Here is a 22,480-nt window from a genome sequence, read left to right as displayed (position 1 = left end):
ACTAACATCTCATTTACAAGAGATTAAAAACCTAACAATTTTACATTAACTGTAAACAATATTGGCATTGCCAGGCAACAGCCATGGTGAGAAAATACTTTCTTTTAACAAGCAGAACCCTCAAGGTCGGGGTGGGTGAGACAAAAAGCTTGGGTTTTAATTTTAAGGAAAAGAGATGGTAGGGATAGATGGAAAGAGAGAGTGAGGACCAGTGACACAGACATGCAACAGACTTATAGAAAAATTACAGTTTGAACTATATACTATTGCATTATTGAAAAGTGATAAAAATGCTAATAAGAATGGTAATGACAATTATAATGATATTAGTGGATGTCAGCAATCAGTGAAGTTAGTAACATGAATGTCTGGCTAAGAGAGAAGAGAGGAACTCAGTGCATCATGGTTCAGCAATCTAAGCCAAAGACTATTCTAAGCCAGGCTCAATTAAAAGCTTTATCAAAATTAATGTCTGAAGCAGATTTTTTAAAATAGAAACAGTGTCTGCATCCCTCATCAAAAATTAAAAATGGTTCCACAGAACCACAGATGTCTCTATGTCCAATACTTCTTTTGGAGACCATTGTGAAGACATGTAACCCTGCATCATGTCAGCGTGATGTTCTGCATTAAGGGCTCTGCAGGTAATGAAGCTTGAGGTCCAATTTGGTCTGGTTTGATATTTTAAGTTGTATCCCTGATTTTTTTCTCCATGTGATTATGATGATGAGGTCATCAGACCAGACTGTGGGTTTTTGTTTTGTTTTTTTTCACAAAATAATAAATGATTTGATGATCCAAGGAATATGCACTGACTTTCTTCTCACAAAGACACCTGTTCACACACCTAGGCAGGTAAAGCAAGGGCTGTTTCATGAGATCTTACTGCAATCGATCTCCTGTCCATTTCCTCCTTCAGCTTTCTCTTAGGAGCTTCTTCACAGGCTCATCAAATGAGAGATCGCCAAACAAGACAAACCCCACTTGCTTGAAGATGAAGCTCATGGATTTTCACTTTTGTGCGGAATAAGACCTTGCTGCCTTGAGGTAACCACGGTGTGTCTTTCTTTTCTGCTTGCTTTTTAGATTAATTTTCAGATTTAATTTGATCTGTGCCTGTCTTTCTCTTTGTGTTTTCAAATTAACCTTTAACAGACTGCTTGGCTGAAACAGGATAAGTTCAGTTATACTTTATATTCAAAACAAATTGCTCCAACGTTTGTAAAAATATGCTCTCTCTCTGTCTCTCTCTCCTCCAGGATGGTTAAACAGTCACTGGCCGCCAACCCGGAGCCACAGAATAACACACAGGACACGGACAACAGCACGAAGGATGGACAGAGTGATTTGGTGAAGGCTGAAGGGAACAGAGAGACAGCCACCAGGGTGGTAGAGTCTCTGCTGGAGAAGGACGAGGAGGAGGATGATATTGTGATAGATGAGGAATTATTAAAGATAGCTCTTAAAAGGAAAAATGCTAACACAAGAATAAATAAAGCAAACAAAATTGCTAAAGAAACACCTGAGATACCTCCTGATACAAGTAGCTCTGAGAAGGAAAATGACAACAGTCTGAAAGAGGCCGTAACAGGAAAATATGATTCGCAAAAGATTAAAAAATTCCTGCAAGACACAAAAGGTTCGAGGGCAAACAGAGAAATGTTTTTCCTGACCTCAACATGTTTCTGGATAGCATCAGCTTTTATTTCAAAATTAAGTGGCGAACCAGTTTTACAGACAAAGAGGTTCATTGATTGAGAAAACCTAAGGAAAAAAGTAAAAGACATGATTGTAGAAGAGATGATTGTTGAGAAAGGATAATTGTTCTTTTTCTTAATTTTTCTTTTTTTGAATTTTTTTTTTTTTTTAGTTTCATAAATGTTAAAAGGTTAGATGTTTATTTGTTCAGGAAACACACAGTACTACTGAAAATCCTCTACGTGAATTTCTTTTGGATTTTGGGATTATTTTCTAATTTGACTTTTATGAATAAACGTGATATTGAAAATTAAAAAAATCTATCTGTCTGTCTGTCTGTCTATATATCTATCTATCTATCTATCTATCTATCTATCTATCTATCTATCTATCTATCTATCTATCTATCTATCTATCTATCTATCTATCTATCTATCTATCTATCTATCTATCTATCTATCTATCTATCTATCTATCTATCGCCCCCCCCCCCCTCTGTTTCCTTCACATTCTCTTCCTCCAATAAAGACAAATGCTCTCTGAAACATTTGAGTTTTCTGGTGGGAGTTTTTCTGACTCATTGAGGGTCTATAGGTTAAAGGGGTCACCACATTCAGTCATTGTTCCTATAATGTGGGCGTTTGGAAGCCCTGAGACCGTAACTGTGATTGAGGAGGCTGCACAAACAAACTTAACTTGCAAATGTGTGTGTCTGAGTGCTGGTATGTAAGGAAAGAGGTGAAGAGGACTGATGTGTTGGGTGTTGTGATGGAGAAAGGTGATGATGACACAAAGCATACACAGTACGTTGATGGATTGTCATGTGCGTCTGCTTCCCTGGCTTATAGAAATGTGATGTTACAAAAATAATTTTAAATGTTTATGATAATTGAAAGAAAATGAAGAAAGAAACACAACTTCATCCTCAAATATCCACATTTCCACTGTAATTTAACTAAGAACGTTTTTATAATGTTTAAGTCATTGAGTTTTCTGCAATATTTTATTAATCGTCATTTAAACATGAATTAAATAGAAAATTCAAGGATTCCTGGGATTCACAGAAAGACTGATATGAGTCAGAGACTTTATATTATAAGCACATGTTCATTAAAATCTCATTAGAATAGAAGGTTTGAGAGAAATTTAATACTTAATTTTTATGCTCTTTGAAATGCAGCCTTTCACAAGAAATCCACCCAATATTTTTTCATCAAGTATGAGTGAATAAAGATTTGTAGACATTTTGTGGACCGAACAGAGAAGTAACTTTTTAGAAAATGTCAAACTTTTTTTTTAACCAATAATTACATGACACCACTCTTGTGATTATGTAGTGAGACCCAGCAGGTGGCTTGTTATTTCTTAGCATGACGGCTGGCAACAGGGAACAGATAGGCCTGACAGTACTTATTTACATCTAAAGAAGTGAACATTAGGAATGGTGGTAGGTGAAACTAAGTAAATGTAAATTAAGAAATTGAATTTTTTTTGCTTATAAGACCTGTTATGGGGTTCTTCTTTTCTACTGGGAAGTGTAACTGGACCTTTACCAGTGCTTGATCACTGTAAAATCAAGGACTATTATGAGTAAACAGTTGGATTCTGAATTTTGCTGTCGGCCCCTTATGTCAGTACTAAGTTGAATCAATCACCTGCTGGCTCTATCTTCATATTTACAGAACTCAGATTTGTCTCATTCTTTCATTATACTCTTGGCTAAAGAGAAAAGAAAGGACATTTCCCTAAATGCCAAACTATTGACTGAACTTTAAAAGTTTTTAAATATTTGACATGGTACTCTGAAGACACACTTGCATCCAAAGATAAACTGAATGAACAAAAAATGACCTTGTAGTGCTGGTGTTGTGCTGTGAGCACCCACCAGTCTTCAGCAGTGTAAACCCTCTAAAGACAGCTTGAAGGGAGGAATCGAGGAAAGAATATTTTTAAAGTTTAAAGCTTATTTTCATCCTGTATTTATAAATGATGTGGGCTCCACAGCTGCAGTCATGTCCTGAGGGGTCTTCTTAGTTGAGTGGTGTTTTGCCAAGAAGTGTTGTAATTTTTTCAAGTGAGGGTACAACTTGACTTTCGGTTTTCTTCATTTCTGATTGATTGTGTGAATGTGTGGAGGGATTCTGGCTTATGTGCTGTCCTTAGGATCGGGTAACCTTGCACCGATGTAGGTGTATCAGTTGCTTCTGGAAAACAATAAAAAAGCCTATGCCACCATTGCTAAGCAAAAGCATCAGGAAGTAATTTTCCATTTAATTCAGCAACTATATTTGCATATTTCTTCTGCACAACAACTTTGTAGAGTGATTCAGAATTCAGCACAGTCTCTCTGGAGTTTTCTACATTGTTTTTTTTTTTTTTCAGCTTGTTTTTCTCAATCATTCGGTATAGCAACACATAAAATATAGAGCAATTCTCAAGCTGGACAAATCATTCAAAATTAATGATTTTCCTGCATTTTCTGCATGTTACCATTGGATATACAATATATTTTGTCGATTACAAATGAGGAATTGGGAACTATGTGCTGGGGGCATGTTTGTGAAAATCTGGAGTTGGTAATGTGTGAAAGATTTTTAATACATTCAGCAAATGATTAGTTTGCTGAATGTAAGCAGTTACTGCTTAATGCTGTGTGTTTATACTTTGCTCAAAAGGATTGACCTGTCCATTAGCATTTAGACTTGTTATTTTTGTTGAAGTAAAGCGTGTGATTACAGACAGAACCTCGATATTACTCATTAGTATTATGTGTAGTGTGAATGGAGATGATGGTACAATGCAGTCTTTACATTTTCATGACCTTGTTGGACTTTATTCAGGACTACATAAAACCCATCAAGGAATGATGATGAGCTGAAACTTATTCAAACATGTGCAGTTTTTTTAATGTAAGCTGTGATACTGAGGTGTTCTTTAAACTTTTTTATTGAAAATTAAAATTCCTTGGCCTTCACTGCAGTCATAGGCAGCATTGGTAGACAAGGTAGATGCATGTTTGGTACTTCTGTCGGCACATTTTTGCTTCTTTTCATATCTAATATGTTTTAGTCTCTGCTTCTACGGGTGCCACAAAGAAGATGAACCACTGATTAATTATTGGTGCTTTAAAAATTTGAAATCATTTTATAGTTTGGAAAAAATGTATTACGACATTAAGTACAACTTATAACATTGTTGTTCTGATGGTATTACGGTAATCTTTTTCAACCACAGAGGTACACAAGAATAATATTTTTTTTATGTTGTGTATGTTGTTGACAGTACTTCATATTTCTGGTATTGTATGTTGTCCTATCATCTGAAGTTAGACCTCCCTGCAAAGATTTTTCCATGGGACTAATTTTACTATCATGAGAGGTTGTACTCTGTCCAATTATTGCAGCCTTTTGTTCTCCTTTGTTAAAATGAACATCTTTTAATATTCCTTCTGTGTCATGAACTATGATCAGTCAGTTTGCCCCCAGCTGTTCATCCCCAGGTGGATGCATACCACAAGATTTCTAAAAAAAGACTGGAATCCAATTAAACCACACAGACACAGAAACCCGTATAGAGGCCATATCCCACCGTCTAGTTTGAGGGACCATGACACAGACTGCAAATGTAGAATGTAATCATTTGAGCAGGTCTCCAATAACTCTTTTAGTCTCTTTTCCCTCTAATTTAGAGAAATGAAATGCAAAAGTCAGGAAAATTTGTGCTGTAATCTGACTGTATACAGATACAATAACCAACTAATAAATCACACAAAATGTCAACGAAGAGGGGAAGACTTTGCTAGACTGATTTTTTTTTTTTAATTTCTAAAATGAATCAAGAATGCTTCACATGGCAGGATCTAAAGAGTGTGGAGGGGGGGGTGGATCTATTACTACTGAAAATCAAAGCACCTTTTGGGGTGACAGAAATGAAGAGAGATGGAAACATGGAAGTGGCAAGATATCAAAGAGAGAAAGGGGGCGGACAGAGAGGAACAGATTCCCTTAATCTGCATAAGAAGTCATGGCATCTTATCTAAAGTCGACAAGCGTTATTCAGCTTCATAATGATCTGGAGTATGTGCTTAAACTCCAAATTAACCCATTTTGAAGTGCCTGCTTCACCTTGGATGATGACCTACCTCCAACAAGGACTAAAATCATCGCCTATAGCACAGTAGATACATACAGAATCTATAGGATACTGCCTGAATGCAGTAGAACAGCTCGAGCAGCAGTCATGAATCCTGAAATGAAAAGAGTAATCTCTCTTCATGAGCCTGTTCAGACTGAATCCCTGCAGAGTCTTTGTTCAGTCATAAATTATAACTATCAATAGATCTCAAACTCTGCATTAAACTCAACCTATTTAGCTGTTCCACTCGGCAAGGTCAGAGAGCTGCAACCATGGCTTAGATTCACGTAACATACCTTTTTACTCAGTACGTTACTCATGATAAATATTACATAGTCAAATTCTCATTAGGATGGTAAGGTGACCTTAAGAATCATACAAATCAACAAGACAGGAAACAAATGGAATGCTTTGTGCGTGAAAAGCTTCACAAGCAATAGGTGTGCAGAGATTCAGTACTCACACTGAATTTAAACCGTCACCCTCCACAAAATATCCATTTCTCCTATTCGCCTTGGGACTCATTTCCATTACTTTGGGGTGCATTCAGGTTGCTAGACACTGCAGTCACATAGCTGGAGAATTGAGCGTAATCTTTAAGACTGCAATAACAAAGACCTGGACCTGGGGCTATTCCCTCTAGGTTTGTCCACCAGAGACCCAACATTCTCTCACAATCCTTACAAAATGCTGGACAAACTGCTGTTCCTTGCTAAAGACATTCCTGCGGTAACATTGTGGTACAAGGAGAGTTGTAGTGTTTTGCGCCATGAAAGGTGAGGTGGAGTCTGTGGAGATCTACACATTTTTATTGTGGTTGAGCTGTATGTGCTGTTCACAAGTTATTATGATAAATTAAATAAATCTTCCTTTTATTTAAAGTTAAGGATGTTTTTGGCAAGGCGTAGGTGTAAAAAGGGGTTTTATTCTGTTGACTGGAAGACAAGGAATGCATAATACAGTATCTCAATAGCCAGTAAGGCTAATGTACACTCACAGGATTAGTACATGCAACATACTTTTTGGGGGGAAATTTTTAGAAAATCTTCTCTTTTAGAATTGGTTGTACAGCGCTATGAAGATTAGTGTTTGAGTTTGTGATCATTTTCAATAAACAGAGTTTGGTTATACTCAGCTGGTTGCAGCAAGTAGTCAGTTCATCACAATATTACATTAGCAAATGTTTTAAGAACTACCCATGATGTCCAACTAATCCCTTCTTAAATTAAGCCACTAATTAAAAGGTACAAACTCGGTCTCTGCAGAGGGTTCCTGTGATTCTCTGATGCTGATGGGGTATAAAATAACTGATGTGAAACTACTCTGTACTGCTGATAAATTTGTGACACTCATTTTTTCTGTTGTTAATCTGTGTCTTTGATGTTTGTCAATGATGTTACCATGATAGGACAGACCAAACTATACTCGGTACACCAATCTCACATTAACACAACACCATCAGAAAAATCTATTTATTTAAAATGAATTAAATGAAAGACTTATAACCAGCTTCATAACATTGCAGCAAGGCGACTGTATTATGAAGTGTGATTGCAAGTATGAAAAGGGAAACAAAATTAAATATTGTGTTGGATGAGTTCATCACAAGGTGGGCATTTTACATGAGAAGAGAATTCAGTAACAAAATATTGAGAAATAATCTTTTAAAAATCCTCTCAGGTGTGTGCTAATGCTGGAAGAAAATGCACTCTGCACCTTGCATGGTGCTAGATATCCTGTTCTTTTACATAAGTTAATAAGGAACAGAATTTGTCTTGCCAATCTGATTTGCATGTGCATAAAAAAGGGGCATTCAAAATCCCTTGTGTGATGAGTAAAGAAAAGTTGGACATCCGTTACAAACTCCTGGCAGTGAGATGGGGTTAGGTGTCCTGTAACTAACCCCACTTAAAAGCATATATTATAATATCTACCTTCCGTCTTTTAAATATTTAAAAGGAGGAGCATTAATGTGCTGATATATGGCACCCAGAGAGAAAAATGACAAGTCGTGTCTTCATTGAACAACTGGGCATAACCGTTTCCTCAGCTGTCAGTTTTCATGCTAAGCCAATCAATTCTTGGCTGCCAACTCCATGTAGCACACAGACATAATTTGATTATTCCATGTCTCAAATTTTCAGATTTTTAATGTGTTGATTTCTCATCACCAGACTTGTTTGTCAACCCACACGTTTGTGGTAACACAATTAATTGAAGTTTAGTTTTGGCTGATATTAGTTAAGGTTCATTGTGGTGACCCATGTGGAATCAGCAAGTAGGCTGCTTCCCTCCAGCTTCAACAACACCATCTGGGTAAGCCCACACACACCTGTGCTTACTGGGAGTGTGCCACAGATAGGCAAGCAAAGGCTTAAGCATTGAAGCAGAGGTGGGGAGCAGGAGATGAGAGCTGGAAATACAGGCTCAATTTACATGCTGCAAGCTGCAGCTACAAGTAGTAAGTGGCATGCATCTACATTTGTACAAAACATGCAGTTTACTTTTACAGAAGTTGATTGGAGGACAAGAGGAAGAGTTATCAACCTCAAAAAGGTCAAATCTATTCCCCCAGGAGACTCCTGGCTGAATTGTCCTGTGTCTGCATAATTTCTGAAAACACTGTCAGCCGCTCTCCAGACGAAACCAGCTCCACACCTCTCTACTCTCCTTTTCATTCATGAGAAGAATTCATACTCAGCTAAAAACAAAAATCTCTGCCAAATCTAAAAGTGTGGAAATGGATGACTGATATCTGCAAGCTGGAAGGGAGTGCAGATGTGAGGTGTGTGCTGCGGCACAGGATTGTCAGTACGTGTGTAGGTTGGTGTGAGTAAATGTGCATATACAATATGGTTTTTAAGCAGGTTTGAATTCCAAATGATCACTGACTAAGCTGTAGGGGTGTGCAGATGTGAGCTCTGCGCTGCAGCACAGCAATGGCAGTGTGTGTGTGTGGTGAATGAGTGTGTGTACATGACATGCCTTTTAAGTAGGGTTGAATCCTAAATGATTACTGACTAAGCTGTTTTTCAGAGAAGAAAAGAGTGGAAAAGGTGCCTAACAGTTTATCAGAATGCGACTACCATAAAAATTTGCTCAGAAAAACATTTTTAGATTTTGCTTCAGCCCAGCTGTGCAATTTATAACCTCACACTTCTTCTAATTAAGTCATCAGAGACCAGTTGAGCTCCATCAAGCTGCACATATCAATGTGTGTTATGACTTCAGAAACATTCCTTCATTGTCTCTACATGGTTTTAGAAGGGTGCGATTGTCAAAAAGACAGAGGGCCTGGGGGGTTTCAAATCATGAAAAAATAAGTAATCAACATAATGTGGAAGATGGTCTAATTAGATATCAGGACCATGGATGAGGGACGATCAAGCAAACAGGATAAGAGAATTTATCCTAATACAAAGCCCTATAAAACGTAACATTAAAACCCCATGGATTATCATTTCACACACCATGAAAAACAACAGCAAATATGATTAAGTGAACAGTTTGTTCTGATGTTGGACTTAATGTGGCTTTTTGACTTTACCCGTTCAGAGAATGCTTCTCCACGTTGACATTTGTCTTCCCCGTCCAAGATCTTAACATGGGTATCCTGAAATGAGTGTCCCTCTTCCTTGAGGTGAAGGAAGACTGCTGAGTCCTGAACTGATGAGTTGACTCTTGTGTTGAGCCATGCGCTTGTGTAGTGGTTGTTTGGTTTCCCCTGTGTAGACATTCCTCGTTGCATTTGAAGGACACCAGATTGCTCTTCTGATTGTGTGGTGTGGGTTCTTTTGGGTGGACCAGTCTTTGTCTGGTTAAAACTGGAACTACTTATATTTGTGTGGCATGCTTCCAGCATTATCTAAAACAGGAATTGTCTTTTACCATAAGAGACATGCACTGAGATGAAAACAAGCAGGAGCAGACTGAGCTGACCAATAATATTGCCGCCTTGTTCTTTAGAACACCTTTGGCTCATCACATCATCAAGCTTCTAATTATGTCCTTAACTGCTTTGCAGTTAGTTTGCTTCATGTGTGAGTGGACACTGAGACTGTGCAGAGATAAATCCGTCCATCTATCTTTTCATTTTCTTCAACTTTTGGAGGTCTGGGATGCAATGGGAAATTCTACAAGTGAGTTTCCCCAGCAATACTTTCCAGCTCCTCCTGGGGGATTCACATTCCCCAGGCCAGCCAAAACACCTCCATCGTGATCTGGTTCTACCCTTCAGAACGGTTGTGGCATATGTAACTGATATTGCTTTTACATTGCATTGCATTGTAGATAAGCCTTATTGGATCCAAGAATTTGGCAAATTCAAATATTACTGAATGGTTAAAAAATCATCGATGTGTTTTGAGCGCACCCTGAGGGGAATGTGAATATTATGATAATCCATCTGAAAGATGTTGAGATATTTCAATTTAAATCTCGTATATGAAATTTCACGCTATAAACAGAGGACAAAGTTGAGGTTTATCAAAATTCACAGGATCATTCTGTCAGTGATGAATTCCATTTAAACAGGGAAAACTTCAATCTGCTGATGAAAACTACCAAAGTTATTGCACAATCTCAATATTTATAGGAATCCCATCCAAAAACAAGTCAATTGTTCAGGCAATGTAACTACAACATGAGTTCCTTGCAAACATAAGCAGAAATCAAATATGATTCTCCAAGGACAATGTAGCTGAACTGCATTTCAGAATTGTTGCGTCATTAATATACAGAATATTTTAATTATACAGTAGATATAAAATATTCAAACAAATGTGTAGTAAACAACAACAGTTTCATCAGCAAGGCCTTCACCAGTATCAGTAAGCTGAAATTCTTTGAAAAAGCTGTTAATTTCTCTTTTTTAATGAATGTGAGTACATCCTTGACTAAATATTCAGTGAATAAATTTGATCATGAAGAACCTGCAACATTAAAAAAATATGAAATGTTTTAAAAGACAGGAAATATGATGTTCTTCTGTTGAGACTCTGGTGATATCAAAGAGTAGCATACACAGCCAAACAACTCAGACATGATGAGAGGCATCATGAAACCCGAGGAGCTTTCAGTGAAGAAGACAAAGCGCATTGGAGGAGTCCTGTGCCCTCAGTCCTGTGCTCAGCCTGTCAGACCTCACCAGCAGACATCCATCATTCAGAAAGTGTTCCTGTCTACTGTGTACCATTAGTCTACCCTTCCCAGTCATCCCCGTCATAGATTTATTATTCATCACAAATCCTTATAAATATTTAATTGTTTTTTGAACACCCATTGAGAATGTATAATTCAATGTTCTGTGTGCCAAAGCAAGAGTAAAATTACTGAGAAATCCTCTGACAGAAAAGGCTGCAACAATTACTCGCAATATTATGTAACAGAAACTATCCTAGTTTGCAAAATATTTTCTCCATATTGGAAGGATGCAGCAAAAAAAGATTGATTCTTTTATTCCCCCTTCCTCTGTCTTTCCCAGCTTTAACATCCAAACAGCACTGCAACATTGTGACCTTCGCAAGAATACGACGCCAATCTGAACTGCCGATGACTAAAACTGTACAATACTGTACAATACATTTACTGCTATAGATGAAAATGCAGCTACCATGATGCTTAAGACTTTAGTGCAAATTGTACAAAACACAAAATGATACATGTATAGAGAGTACAACATTTTAAGCAGGCTTTTAAATGAAAATATATCATTAAATATGCAAAAGCAGACCAGTGAGTCAGCTCAGTGACACCATCAAATCGTTTAGTGTTTTGCTGACAGTTTTACAGTGATCAATAGACTATAAATAACAATTAGTGGCCTCATTAAAGCAAGGCTACAAAATGCAGGACTGACACCAGAGTCGTCATAGAGGTGGAGTTGGTACATCATAGTAAGTGTAACAATGGCATGATGAGGAGAGGGACCTGCCTTTATGGAGCTCTTTGTGCTGTCTAGTAGGAATAAAAGAATTAGCAGGTTTTGAGGTTGTTAAATATATTTATTTTCTATTTAATAAACAGCATCACGTCTGGACTTACTTCTGCACCTTTGTTGGCTTTCTTTTATTTGTGACATTTTCAGACATGCTGATCATAGGGGATTCATGCTAGCTGTCTGTGAAGCAGCAGGAGAGTGGTGAGCATGGGGGAGCTTAGCACATATAAAAGAACTTACTGGATGCCCCACTGCGTTTACTTGCACCTTGTGAACTAGCATCTGAGTTGTGTAAGCCTGCTGCTTGGGTGTTAAACAGTCATGTAACAATTAAAATTGAATGACAATATTTTGTTTTTGCAAAATGATGGAACTTCATAAATAACTTTGAAAACCTGCTGCATGCAGGAAAAAGCACTTTGAAAACAAAATATATCACTATGATGACATTTGACTATATGTACATCTTTGTGCATGTTTTTTTAACCTTCAATACATGGAGTTGATAAATTACTAGCACTGAAGAAGGAGAAGATGAAGACAATGTATTTCTCTTTCATTTCAGGTACACAATATGATTCAGATTTGCAATACATGTTCCATATGGTTTCAGAGAGGAATTTTAAGAGATGTGAGAGTTTTAACATGGCAAGTTGTTTAAATCAAAATCAGCCTCCTTTTACAATCACAAAAGGCTAAATTATCAGTATCTACTATGAGAATTGCAGAATTGCTGCTTCCAATCCAATCCACTTTATTTATATAGCACAATTTAAGTAAACACAAGGTGTCCAAAATGCTGCACAGTCAATAGATAAAAACACAACAGATGCGCCATAAAACCATGAACATAATGCAGCTAAATAAAATATCAAATAAAAATCCAATAAAATAACTTAAAATAAGTTAAAAGCAGAAATAAAATCAGATAACAATTAAAATACTGTGAAATAATATACAAAACACTCTAAATGGTGTCAAACACCAGAGAAAACAGGTGGGTTTAAAGAAGAGATTTAAAATGATAACGAAAATGGGCATTTCCCTCTGAGCTTAAGCCTGACTTTAGGCTGTGTGAAGAGCAGCTGGTCAGCTGACCTGAGAGAGCAGCTGGGCGTGTATCTGTGAAGTAGGTAGGTTGGAGCAAGGCCATTTATGGCTTTAAAAGCAAATAAAAGGATTTTAAAATGAATCCTAAAATGTATGGGCAGCGAGTCCAATGAAGCTAAAATCAGTGAGATGTGCTTGTACTTACTTGTTCCTGTTGAAGGTGGGCAATGGAGGACCCACTAACCCCCCACATAAAGTCCATTACAGTTATCCAGCCAAGTGGTCACAAAGGCATCGATTACTGTCTCAAAATGTTTTTTTCCTAAAATTGGTTTAATTTTTGCCAACTCCCTCAACTGGAAAAAGCTCGACTTCACTTTAATCTGGCTGTCAATTTTAAGTTCCTTATCCACTTTTACCCCAAGTTGATTACAACTGTCTTGTTGTATATTGTCAATCAATCAAGATTAATTATGGGGATTTCAGAAATTGAGACATCCAGGTTTGAATGTCACATAAACAATCGAGGACTGTAGAAGTCAGACTTCTTAAGTGGGACATATATCTGACTGTCATCAGCATAACAATGAAAAGAAAAGCCATGTTTTCTTAGAATTGCACCAAGTGGGAGTAAGTGTAGGGAAAATAACAGAGGGCCAAGCACAGAGCCCTGTGGTACCCCACACGTGAGAGGGGCAGTGGAAGACACGCAATCATCAAGACTGACACAGAATGTTCGCTGAGATAAATAGGATTTAAACTATTTGAGTGCTGTGGCACTAATGCCCACCCACTGCTGCCAGCGAGCAATCAGAATATAATGGTCCACTGTACCAAATGCTGCAGTCAAATCAAGGAGTACAAGTACAACACAGTGACCAGAGTCGGTCGCCAAAATTATATCATTAAAAACTTTTCAAAAGTGCTGATTCAGTGCTGTACAATGGCTTAAAACCAGATTGGAAAATCTCTAAAATATTATGATCATTTAGAAAGTCCATAAACTGGGAGTACATGATGTTTTCTAAAATTTTAGAAAGAAAAGGCACTGTTGAGATGGGTCTCAATTTTGTCATTATCGTGGGATCCAGCCCTAATTTTTTAAGGAGAGGTTTAACAGTTGCATGTTTAAAATTGGCAGTGACCACTCAAGATGACAAACTGCTATTAATAATTACAAGACAAGATGTGAAAACAGCCTGAAAAACTTCCTGAAAATGTCGAGGAGGAGCAGCATCTCAGGAGCACCAGAGGGATTCCAATGATTAACAATCTCCTGTACAAAGGGCAGGATCACAGCTTCAAATGTGCTGGTCACCGATGATGCTATTTTTATGAACTGAAATCAAATCCATATTGTGCTTTCTAAGCATTTCATGATAGTTATTTAATGCCATACAGTATATAGATATATTTAATTTGGAACAGAGTTCTCAGGTAACAGGTAATTAATGTCAAACATGTGTCTCTATGCTGGGAACTGGTGGCATCAAAGAAGGGCGATTCAGATCTAGCTCTTGACTGAAACAACGTGTGAAACTTTGACCTACATGCAGCACAGTTATGAGTAACAAAGGTCTGTTCAGGTTGTGTTGCACAACTTTAATTCATGATTTATTGATGTCCACATGCCGGTTTAACTTTTTTTTTTGTTTGCCTCGATATTTGTCACTTATTTTCTGTTTGGCATGATCCACCTTTTTGAGAACAAGACAAGGACAAAGTAGACACCGCTACTCATGACACAGCATTGAAGGTAAACTGCTGCTATTTGGTTTTTATCACACCAAGCTTGAAAAGCTCCTTTGCAGGGTGACCATGATGTCTTCAAGTTCAAGTTGAACCTGACAGGTATGATAAGAGTGTGATTTTTAAATATGGAATAAATTACACAGGTTATTCAGTCTGTAATGCTCCATTGTCACCCTAATTGTGTGTATTTTTCATCAACTGAAAGACATTACAAATGTTTTCCACTTTTTAGTCAATTCTGTAGACAAGTACAGAATTGAATAAATTAAAAATTAAAAATAGTAAACTTTACAACTGTCATTAAAGAATTTAGGGTACTGTATATCCCTGTGCCATCACTGCAATCACGACATCAACACTTTGGAGAGCTGTACATCTACAGGGCTTCATTCAGTAAAGGACATGGATACTGATAGGCTGTATGATGTATTCAGGACACCTTATAAATTTAGTAATCTGTACTTTAATGGCCATAAAGGAGATGTTAAAAAAGAGAGTTGCCAGTGTTCTTAGTTTCCCTTGTTGAAATGCACACATCAGCTATTACTGTCTTGTTTGCTTCTTTCACTACAGCCTTGTTATTTAACAAAACAAAGTGTAAAACTAGTTGTCAAGTTGTTTTACTGTTGGATTTTCTAAGAAATAGATGTAAAATTCCTATAAATATCCTATTCAAAAATCTGATCACACTTTTTTCAGCCAACCACACTGTAGCTTTCTTAAACGTGTTCCCAGGTGCTTCTGTGGTAATTTGTTTCACCATGATATTTTTGAATAACTTGATTCCAAGGTCAAAATGAAAAAAATAAATTAAAAAATGAGAAAAAATTCAGTAATTGCTTTTGTCTTAACATTATGGTCTTGTCCAGCAGCACCAAACTCTGACCGATAATGAGCTAAAACACAAGATGGCAATAGTGAAGTAATGACGTTGGTTTTGTCCACAATTTCTGGATTTAATTCAATAATCTGGGATCAGTATATGGTATTATTGTCTCACAGCAATTCAATTCCACCTGTCAGTATGCATGTTCTTCCTGTTTCTGTGTGGGTTCTATATGGGTTCTCTGGCTTCCTCCCTCCTTCAAAAACATGCAACAGAGTAAATGGACACACTAAATTGTCCATACATTGAGTGTACAATTTCTACTCTACAACTGTATCAAAGATAATGAACATCACCAGAAACATCTCATAGGCTGAAGATAAGCGTTCCTGTAGAAGTCATTGTCAGAGGATTAATAATGAGTCAAACACTTACTGAGTTATATTCAACCTTATTATCCTGACCTGACCTAACACATGATAAAACAACAGGTTTCCATAACAAAGCGGTCTCTATTCTACAGTGGCTTTCCTAAATTTTTGACTTGTCAGACATTAATTATTTTCTGCATTGTCAATTAAAATACAAAAATGGAGACCTGAGCTCTTGAGAAGCTGAAATTCCACATCAAGCAAGAATGGGAAAACCTTTCACTTTAAAAAAAACAACAAATCATTTACATCCTTTAGTATTTCAAAACAAAGAGGTGATGCAACGCAGTGGAAAACATAAAATGCAATGCTGGCAACAAATTTTAAGTGAGGCTGTCACTGTCAAATTCAATAACATTTCCCTGTTTAACAATTGAAAAGTTGTCTTCGTACTATTTTCAATTATATACAGGGATTTAAAGATTTGTAAATGAATTCACACAAGTGTTTCTCTGTTGGCAGTTTTTTGTATCACAGATTGGCATGGACATGAAAGCACACAATGTGATGGCAGCGCCTGATGGTGGCTACAGCTGGTTCATCCTCCTCTCGTGCTTTGTGGTCTACGGCCTGTCATTTGGGGTCATTAACTCCTTTGGTGTATTCTTTTTTGAGATACACCACTACTTTGGCACAACGGCGACAAGAGCATCCTGGATTAGCTCTATAGCAGTGGCTGCCATTCATGTTATAGGTAATTTTTAATCAATCAATCAATCAACTTTTCTTTGTAGGCATGAATAGAGGCTTGGATTCTATTGGCTAATGTTGAGTCAAGTCAACTTGTAGCTGATTCTGGACAAACTCATCTTGGACATGAAAGTGTTCTAATGCATTTGTAGTCAATGAAATGTTAACACAACAGTACATATTTGGCCACTTAATTTTTGACATTGTAGGCGAAGCTAACCCTCCCTTCCATTCATAGAGAAATCACCTCTGCTCCAATGTAACCCTATCCGGATGCATTGCAAATAATTTAATAACTTTTAAACCCCTTAAAGTCTTATGTTCTTTAAATGAAGATCTATGTCTACCAAGAATATGAGCCATCCTGGATTATATCATAAACGAACATCTTCATTTAAATGTTAAAGAAGTAAATAGACCATTGGCCCAATGCAAAGATCATAATCATAGATATAGTGCAAATTTGCTTTCCCAAATACAATTACTGTGTGTAAATCCTGAATAGGATTGCATATCAATGACCATGTCCAACTGCAGCTCCAGTGGCATCAGCTCTGAGTGGTCACTACAGCCATCGCTCTGTAGTGATAACAGGAGGATTGATATGCAGCATAGGAATTGTGGTTGGAGCTTTTGCTCGTAACCTGAATGAACTCTACGTAACAGTGGGATTGCTAAATGGTGAGTGGAAAATTCAAACACACTTAGACAACAGTAACTCAGTGATGCTAAATATGATATTCACTGGTCTGGCTTGCTGCAGGATTTGGTCTTGCATTGACATGGACTCCCACAATGAGCATCCTAGGCTTGTACTTTGACAAGAGGCGGCCGTTTGCAAATGCCTTGGCCAGCGCTGGAGAGGACATCTTCACCTTAGTCCTCACACCCCTGTTCCAGCTGCTGATTGACAGCTACTCCTGGAGGGGAGCTTTGTTAATCCTAGGGGGTCTGCAACTTAATTTGTGTGTATGCGGGATATTACTGAGGCCCATAAACGTGACCAGAGATGTGAATTGTGAGATGGAGGATGGCTTGCCCCTGAAATTACTATCCATAGACAACTCAGAGCACAGCAAATCGCACTCCCTAGAGACAGAAGACCTGAGGATAAATAACGGGTCAGATAAGGTGACAGTTGAAGCATGTCCTGAAATCCCTAAAGGGACATCTGATTCAGCAGTGAAAGCTCCTGGTTTAAACATCAAAAAGAGGGTTGAACTCGGCACCAGAATCCTTCACTATGTCGATTTTACCCTCATCACCAATGCTCATTTCATGGTCTACTCAATGTTTGGGTTGTTTGCAGCACTGGGTTACTTTGCCCCAGCTCTCTACCTGGTTCCCTATGCTCGTAGTCAGGGGATTGAAGAGTACGCGGCAGCTGCACTCATGTCCATCTTTGCAGTGTTGGGCCTATGCGGAAGAGTGTTCCTTGGCTGGGTGGCAAACATGAAAATGATGAAGATGGTGGGTCTAATGTTATAGTCAACCAATGCAACAGTTTTAAAGTGAATTATGAAGAAAAAAAACTTGGTTTTCGCATCATACCATTGCATAGTGCATGAGAGTAAATAGAGGGAAGGTTTGCCAGCATGTCTGCTTTCTTTCTCAGAATTAACTGAGAAGATGCATACAATTATTATGTCTATATGGTAATGAGGAACCTCAAGCCATCAGACAGTTATCTTATCATAGCAAACAGCCTGGAAAAGGGGAAACAGCTACTGTTATTATGAACAAAGTTAATAACAAATTTAAAATATACTCATCAAAGTAATGCTGTCATGTGGATTTTTCTTTTTTTTTTTTAGGTAGAGCCAGGCTGAGCTGATCAGTTGCTGTTTGGGGGCTCATTTTAGATTTTTAGATAGCTTACCTCTCGAACAAAGGAAGAGGAGGTGGAGGGAGGAATTATTGTTGGTGAGAGGCAGAGTGGTTGTCAGAGAGATCTTCACCACTATTGTCTCCTGCCTTTGCTTTACTATCGATGATAAACAGTAAAATTTAAAAGGTATGAAGTCTGACATGCTGAGACACGCAGAGACAACAACATACAAGAACAAGAGAGGGAGTAGAGTGTTCGAGATGTGTGTGTGTGTGTGTGTGTGTGTGTGTGTGGAGCAGTGCTGCTCAGTGGGGGTTGTGGCAGAAAGATAAACTGCAGTACAATAGTCAGATGTGTCTGTGTGCTTTGTTCGTATCTCAAATGTTTGTAAATCTAATGTTTTTAAGTTCAGGACTACCTGTATTAAACAAATTGTCAATGATTCTATAAAAGAAGAGTGCCTCCTTTGTCTACTCCTTCCAGATCGTGCAGCTGACGGCTACAGTGATTATGCTGGCAATTGTGTTGCTCTTATGCCCCCTGACCTCTTCATTCATAGAGCTAGCTGCTATCAGCGCAGCTTATGGTGTGGTGTACGGTGGTACAGTGGCCATTCATATAACTGTGCTGGCAGAGTTGGTGGGCATCCACAAGTTCAGAAATGCCCTGGGGTTCTACATGCTAATTCGCAGCAGTGGATGCCTCTTTGGACCACCTGTCGCTGGTAAGTGAGAAAAAATGCTTTGGCAGTCAAATGTAAGTACAAAATCTACCTGCTGCCAATATCAACAATAAATTCTTTCCAATTTCTTGTTGTCGCTGTAAAATTTCTTTTGATCTACTCCACCATACTAACCATTTACCAGCTGGAAATGAAGCTGCACTAAGTGAAAGGAGAATTGTTTTCAGCTGATTCTAATTTTCCTGCATGTGCATGTGACTTCCAACACATTTAACAAATTGTTCTTTTGTACCACTTAGAATTGCATTTCCATTCCTATGAGGCAGTTCAGAAACAATGAGATTTTTTATTCCTTCATGGTATAAAACACCGGTCATGGAGTTTGGCTGTCCTCCATCTCACCAGGACAAAACATTCCATATTCACAGATCAACTGTGCAAAAATTGGAATATCATGATTATTTATGGTTTTGTTAATTTCATGACTGATTGCTTCTCAAAAATACAATACCATTATTGTATTATAGAAAAGCAAAAAGCAAAAAAGCATTTAACAAAATAAAAATAAATTATTTTCTCACACTAGTTCAGGCCTTTTCCCTAAGAAGAAGCTGATGGTTTGATGACTTGCTCTAATAACATCAACATATAGGCTTTGAAACTGTTAATAAGCAGTTGCTTGTACGCCCAGCTGACAGAGAGAAATATCAGCATCATTTAGATTTGTATTTCTGACCTCTTGATGAATGCAACCCAATACCCTTTCTCTCCTTTTTTTTTTTTTGTATGATTTATTTTCTACTAACTAATAGAGGAAATATATATATGATCATGAAGGTTATTGTTCATTTTCAGACGCACCTCAAAGGAATAACCGGTAAAAACATCCTGACAGATCTATAGCTTGTTTTTGGCTGTCAGACACAACAATGGCTGCTAGACAATGCCATGCCTCTGAGTAGAGTCAGCAGTAAGCTGTGATGGGAAACAATTTTTATGTAAATTGGGCTTTTCCATGATGTGTGTGAATGAGAATCTGCACAAACACATGCATAAACAAATGTAAATCATCTGCTTAACAATGAAACTAGTTCTCAAACAAATGTGAAAACTCTCACACACTCAGTGGGGGCAGTACAGTGGGGCAGTGGGTAGTGCTGTTGCCTCACAGCAAGAAGATTCCAGGTTCAATTAATTTCTGTGCAGAGTTTGTATGTTCTCTCTGTGTCTGTGTGGGTTCTATTCGGGTTTTGGTAAATTGATGACACCAAATAGTCCAGACATGAACGTATGTGCATGAGTGGTTGTTGTACTAGCAAAGCATCTGGAATATACCTTGTCTCTCACCTGTAGCAAACTGGGCTAGGCTCCAGAACCAAGGTGAAGAACCTGCAGTAGATGAGATGATTCCTGTTGTCTCGTCTAAGGATGGATGGATGGATGGATGGATGGATGGATGGATGGATGGATGGATGGATGGATGGATGGATGGATGGATGGATGATGGATGGATGGGCGGATGGACGGACGGGTGGGCGGGCGGATGGATGGATGGATAGATGGATGATCAAATGAAAATCCCAAAGGACAAAGAACAGACCCTTGTGGAACTCCATGCCGAACAGAATGTGGTTCAGAGAATGTTTTATTAAATGACAAATTGTGATCATGAAATATTTCAACCAAAGAAACACCTGAACTGAGATGTCAAAATAATTCTCAAGTGTTTCTAATCTACTCTGTCAAATGCCAAAGTCTATTCAAGCAACGATAGCAGAGACGCTGACTCGGCTGAGTCTACAGCCAATAATAATAATAATGATAATAAAAAATCATTTTCCACCTTTGTGAGTGCCATTCCAGCTAAATTATTTATACTTGTAAAGCTTACTGAAATAGCTTGAGGGAGGGCATTTGAGATCAAGTATTTTAACAGCAGATTTGAAAGAACTTTTCCAAGGATTTGACAAAAATGCTAGATTCAAGACTCTTCTATAACTTGTTAAGGAGCCAGTGCCCAAGCTCTTCTATTTATAACTGAAAGTGGTCCTTCTGACAGGCTATTTCTAACTTATTTACTGAACGTACTTTGATATAAGTACTTTGAATACCAGAGAGTTGATGGACGTTGCGGATTCATCAAAGCCTTCTAATTATATTTCCCTCACAGGAGGACGGCACTGATAGGACCTCAGGATAAAATTAATCTTCTCTTCCTTACCTCTTCTTCACTATCTGTCAGTATAGGAAAAAATGAGATAATTACAATTGAGGGTTTTTGTCTGTATAAATAAATTCCACTATGGTATTGTTTTGATAATTGTACATAACTAATTACAACAATATCACTGAATGAACTCATTCATGCTCACATGCATTTCCCTTTAGGATATTTCATAGACATGATGAGTGATTATGGAGCTGGTTTCCTCATGTCGGGCGTGGCTCTCATGATCGCTGCAGTGTTCCTTCTCATTGTCAATCAGATGAATCGCAGCGGTAAGGTATCAGCCCAATAGATGTCCACCATATGCAAACAGACAAAGTAGGACAACGTGTCAGAGCTGCAGCAAAGGAGCTGGACATGACTAGAATGAAATGACTGTTTCCGGTGAATGAATAGTTGAATGGACATCTGGATCACAGTACGTCAAAGCACAGACTGAAAGTTTAAATAACCGAGAAATGTTAGACAATTTAATTCAGAGGACGTGTTACAGAAACCTTCTGACTGAAGTTTATTTCTTTGTTATTAAAGCAGACCTCACCTTCATCACATTTGCAACGTCAACAAGTTTTAAGTTTTAGAGTTAGAAACAATCTAAGAAAGGATTTCAAACAATCTATCATTAGTAAAGCAAATATTTACATCAGATTAAAAACATGCATTATAGAAAATCCTTCTCAAAAGATAAACCTGAATTTAGTTTTATTCTTTAGCTGTACTGATTGCAAATTTTGTGAAAACGTAGTTTATAGAACATGTTTAAACTGTATGGCTTTTCTCATACAGCTCATATAAACTGACCAAATGTGAACAGACAGAATTTATTCACTGGAATAGAAATATGACAAAAGAAGCATTTTTTTAAAAATTAAAGATGATAAATGTCACAAATTTCCCCATTGTGGGACAATAAAGGATTATCTTGTCTTATGTTTGTTGAACTGTGTATTTTGGACTTGTCTAGATATACTAGATATACAGTACATGATATATAAGTCATTAAAAGTGGGGGACTTCTATACCTGACCTCAATCATGTGTTATCCCTTTTAATAATTTTATATAGGAGGTTAAATAACAGTCATTTTTTAAATTTAAATTCCGTAGGTTGCTGTGACTTGAACTAATGAAAAACTACACAAATATTCACAGCTGCCTCACAGTTAATGCCTGAAAGGTAGGAAGTTCATGCAGTAGCAGATAAAAAGGGGAATGTCACATGAAA

The 22,480-nt window shown here is 37.6% G+C and overlaps 1 protein-coding gene across 2 annotated transcripts; it reads left to right on the top strand.

Moving 5' to 3' along the window:
- Positions 1-14,517: 14,517 nt before the first annotated feature.
- Positions 14,518-22,165, top strand: si:dkey-246g23.4 (uncharacterized protein LOC559426 homolog). Of its 2 annotated transcripts, none has more exons than XM_068313675.1 (6): positions 14,518-14,576; positions 16,292-16,523; positions 17,057-17,200; positions 17,283-17,989; positions 18,831-19,071; positions 21,418-22,165. In XM_068313675.1, exons 2-6 carry the CDS (start codon positions 16,313-16,315, stop codon positions 21,546-21,548), a joined length of 1,434 nt encoding a protein of 477 aa, XP_068169776.1. In that variant the 5' UTR covers positions 14,518-14,576; positions 16,292-16,312; the 3' UTR covers positions 21,549-22,165. The 2 variants fall into 2 exon arrangements, with proteins under 2 accessions (XP_068169776.1, XP_068169775.1); XM_068313674.1 differs by having other exon boundaries at positions 14,532-14,671.
- Positions 22,166-22,480: the final 315 nt, after the last annotated feature.

Source organism: Antennarius striatus, chromosome 4, assembly GCF_040054535.1.
Source record: "Antennarius striatus isolate MH-2024 chromosome 4, ASM4005453v1, whole genome shotgun sequence".
Taxonomy (NCBI): Eukaryota; Metazoa; Chordata; class Actinopteri; order Lophiiformes; family Antennariidae; genus Antennarius; species Antennarius striatus.
Note: the sequence above shows the minus strand (reverse complement) of the source record. Positions and strands in the feature narration are given on the sequence as shown.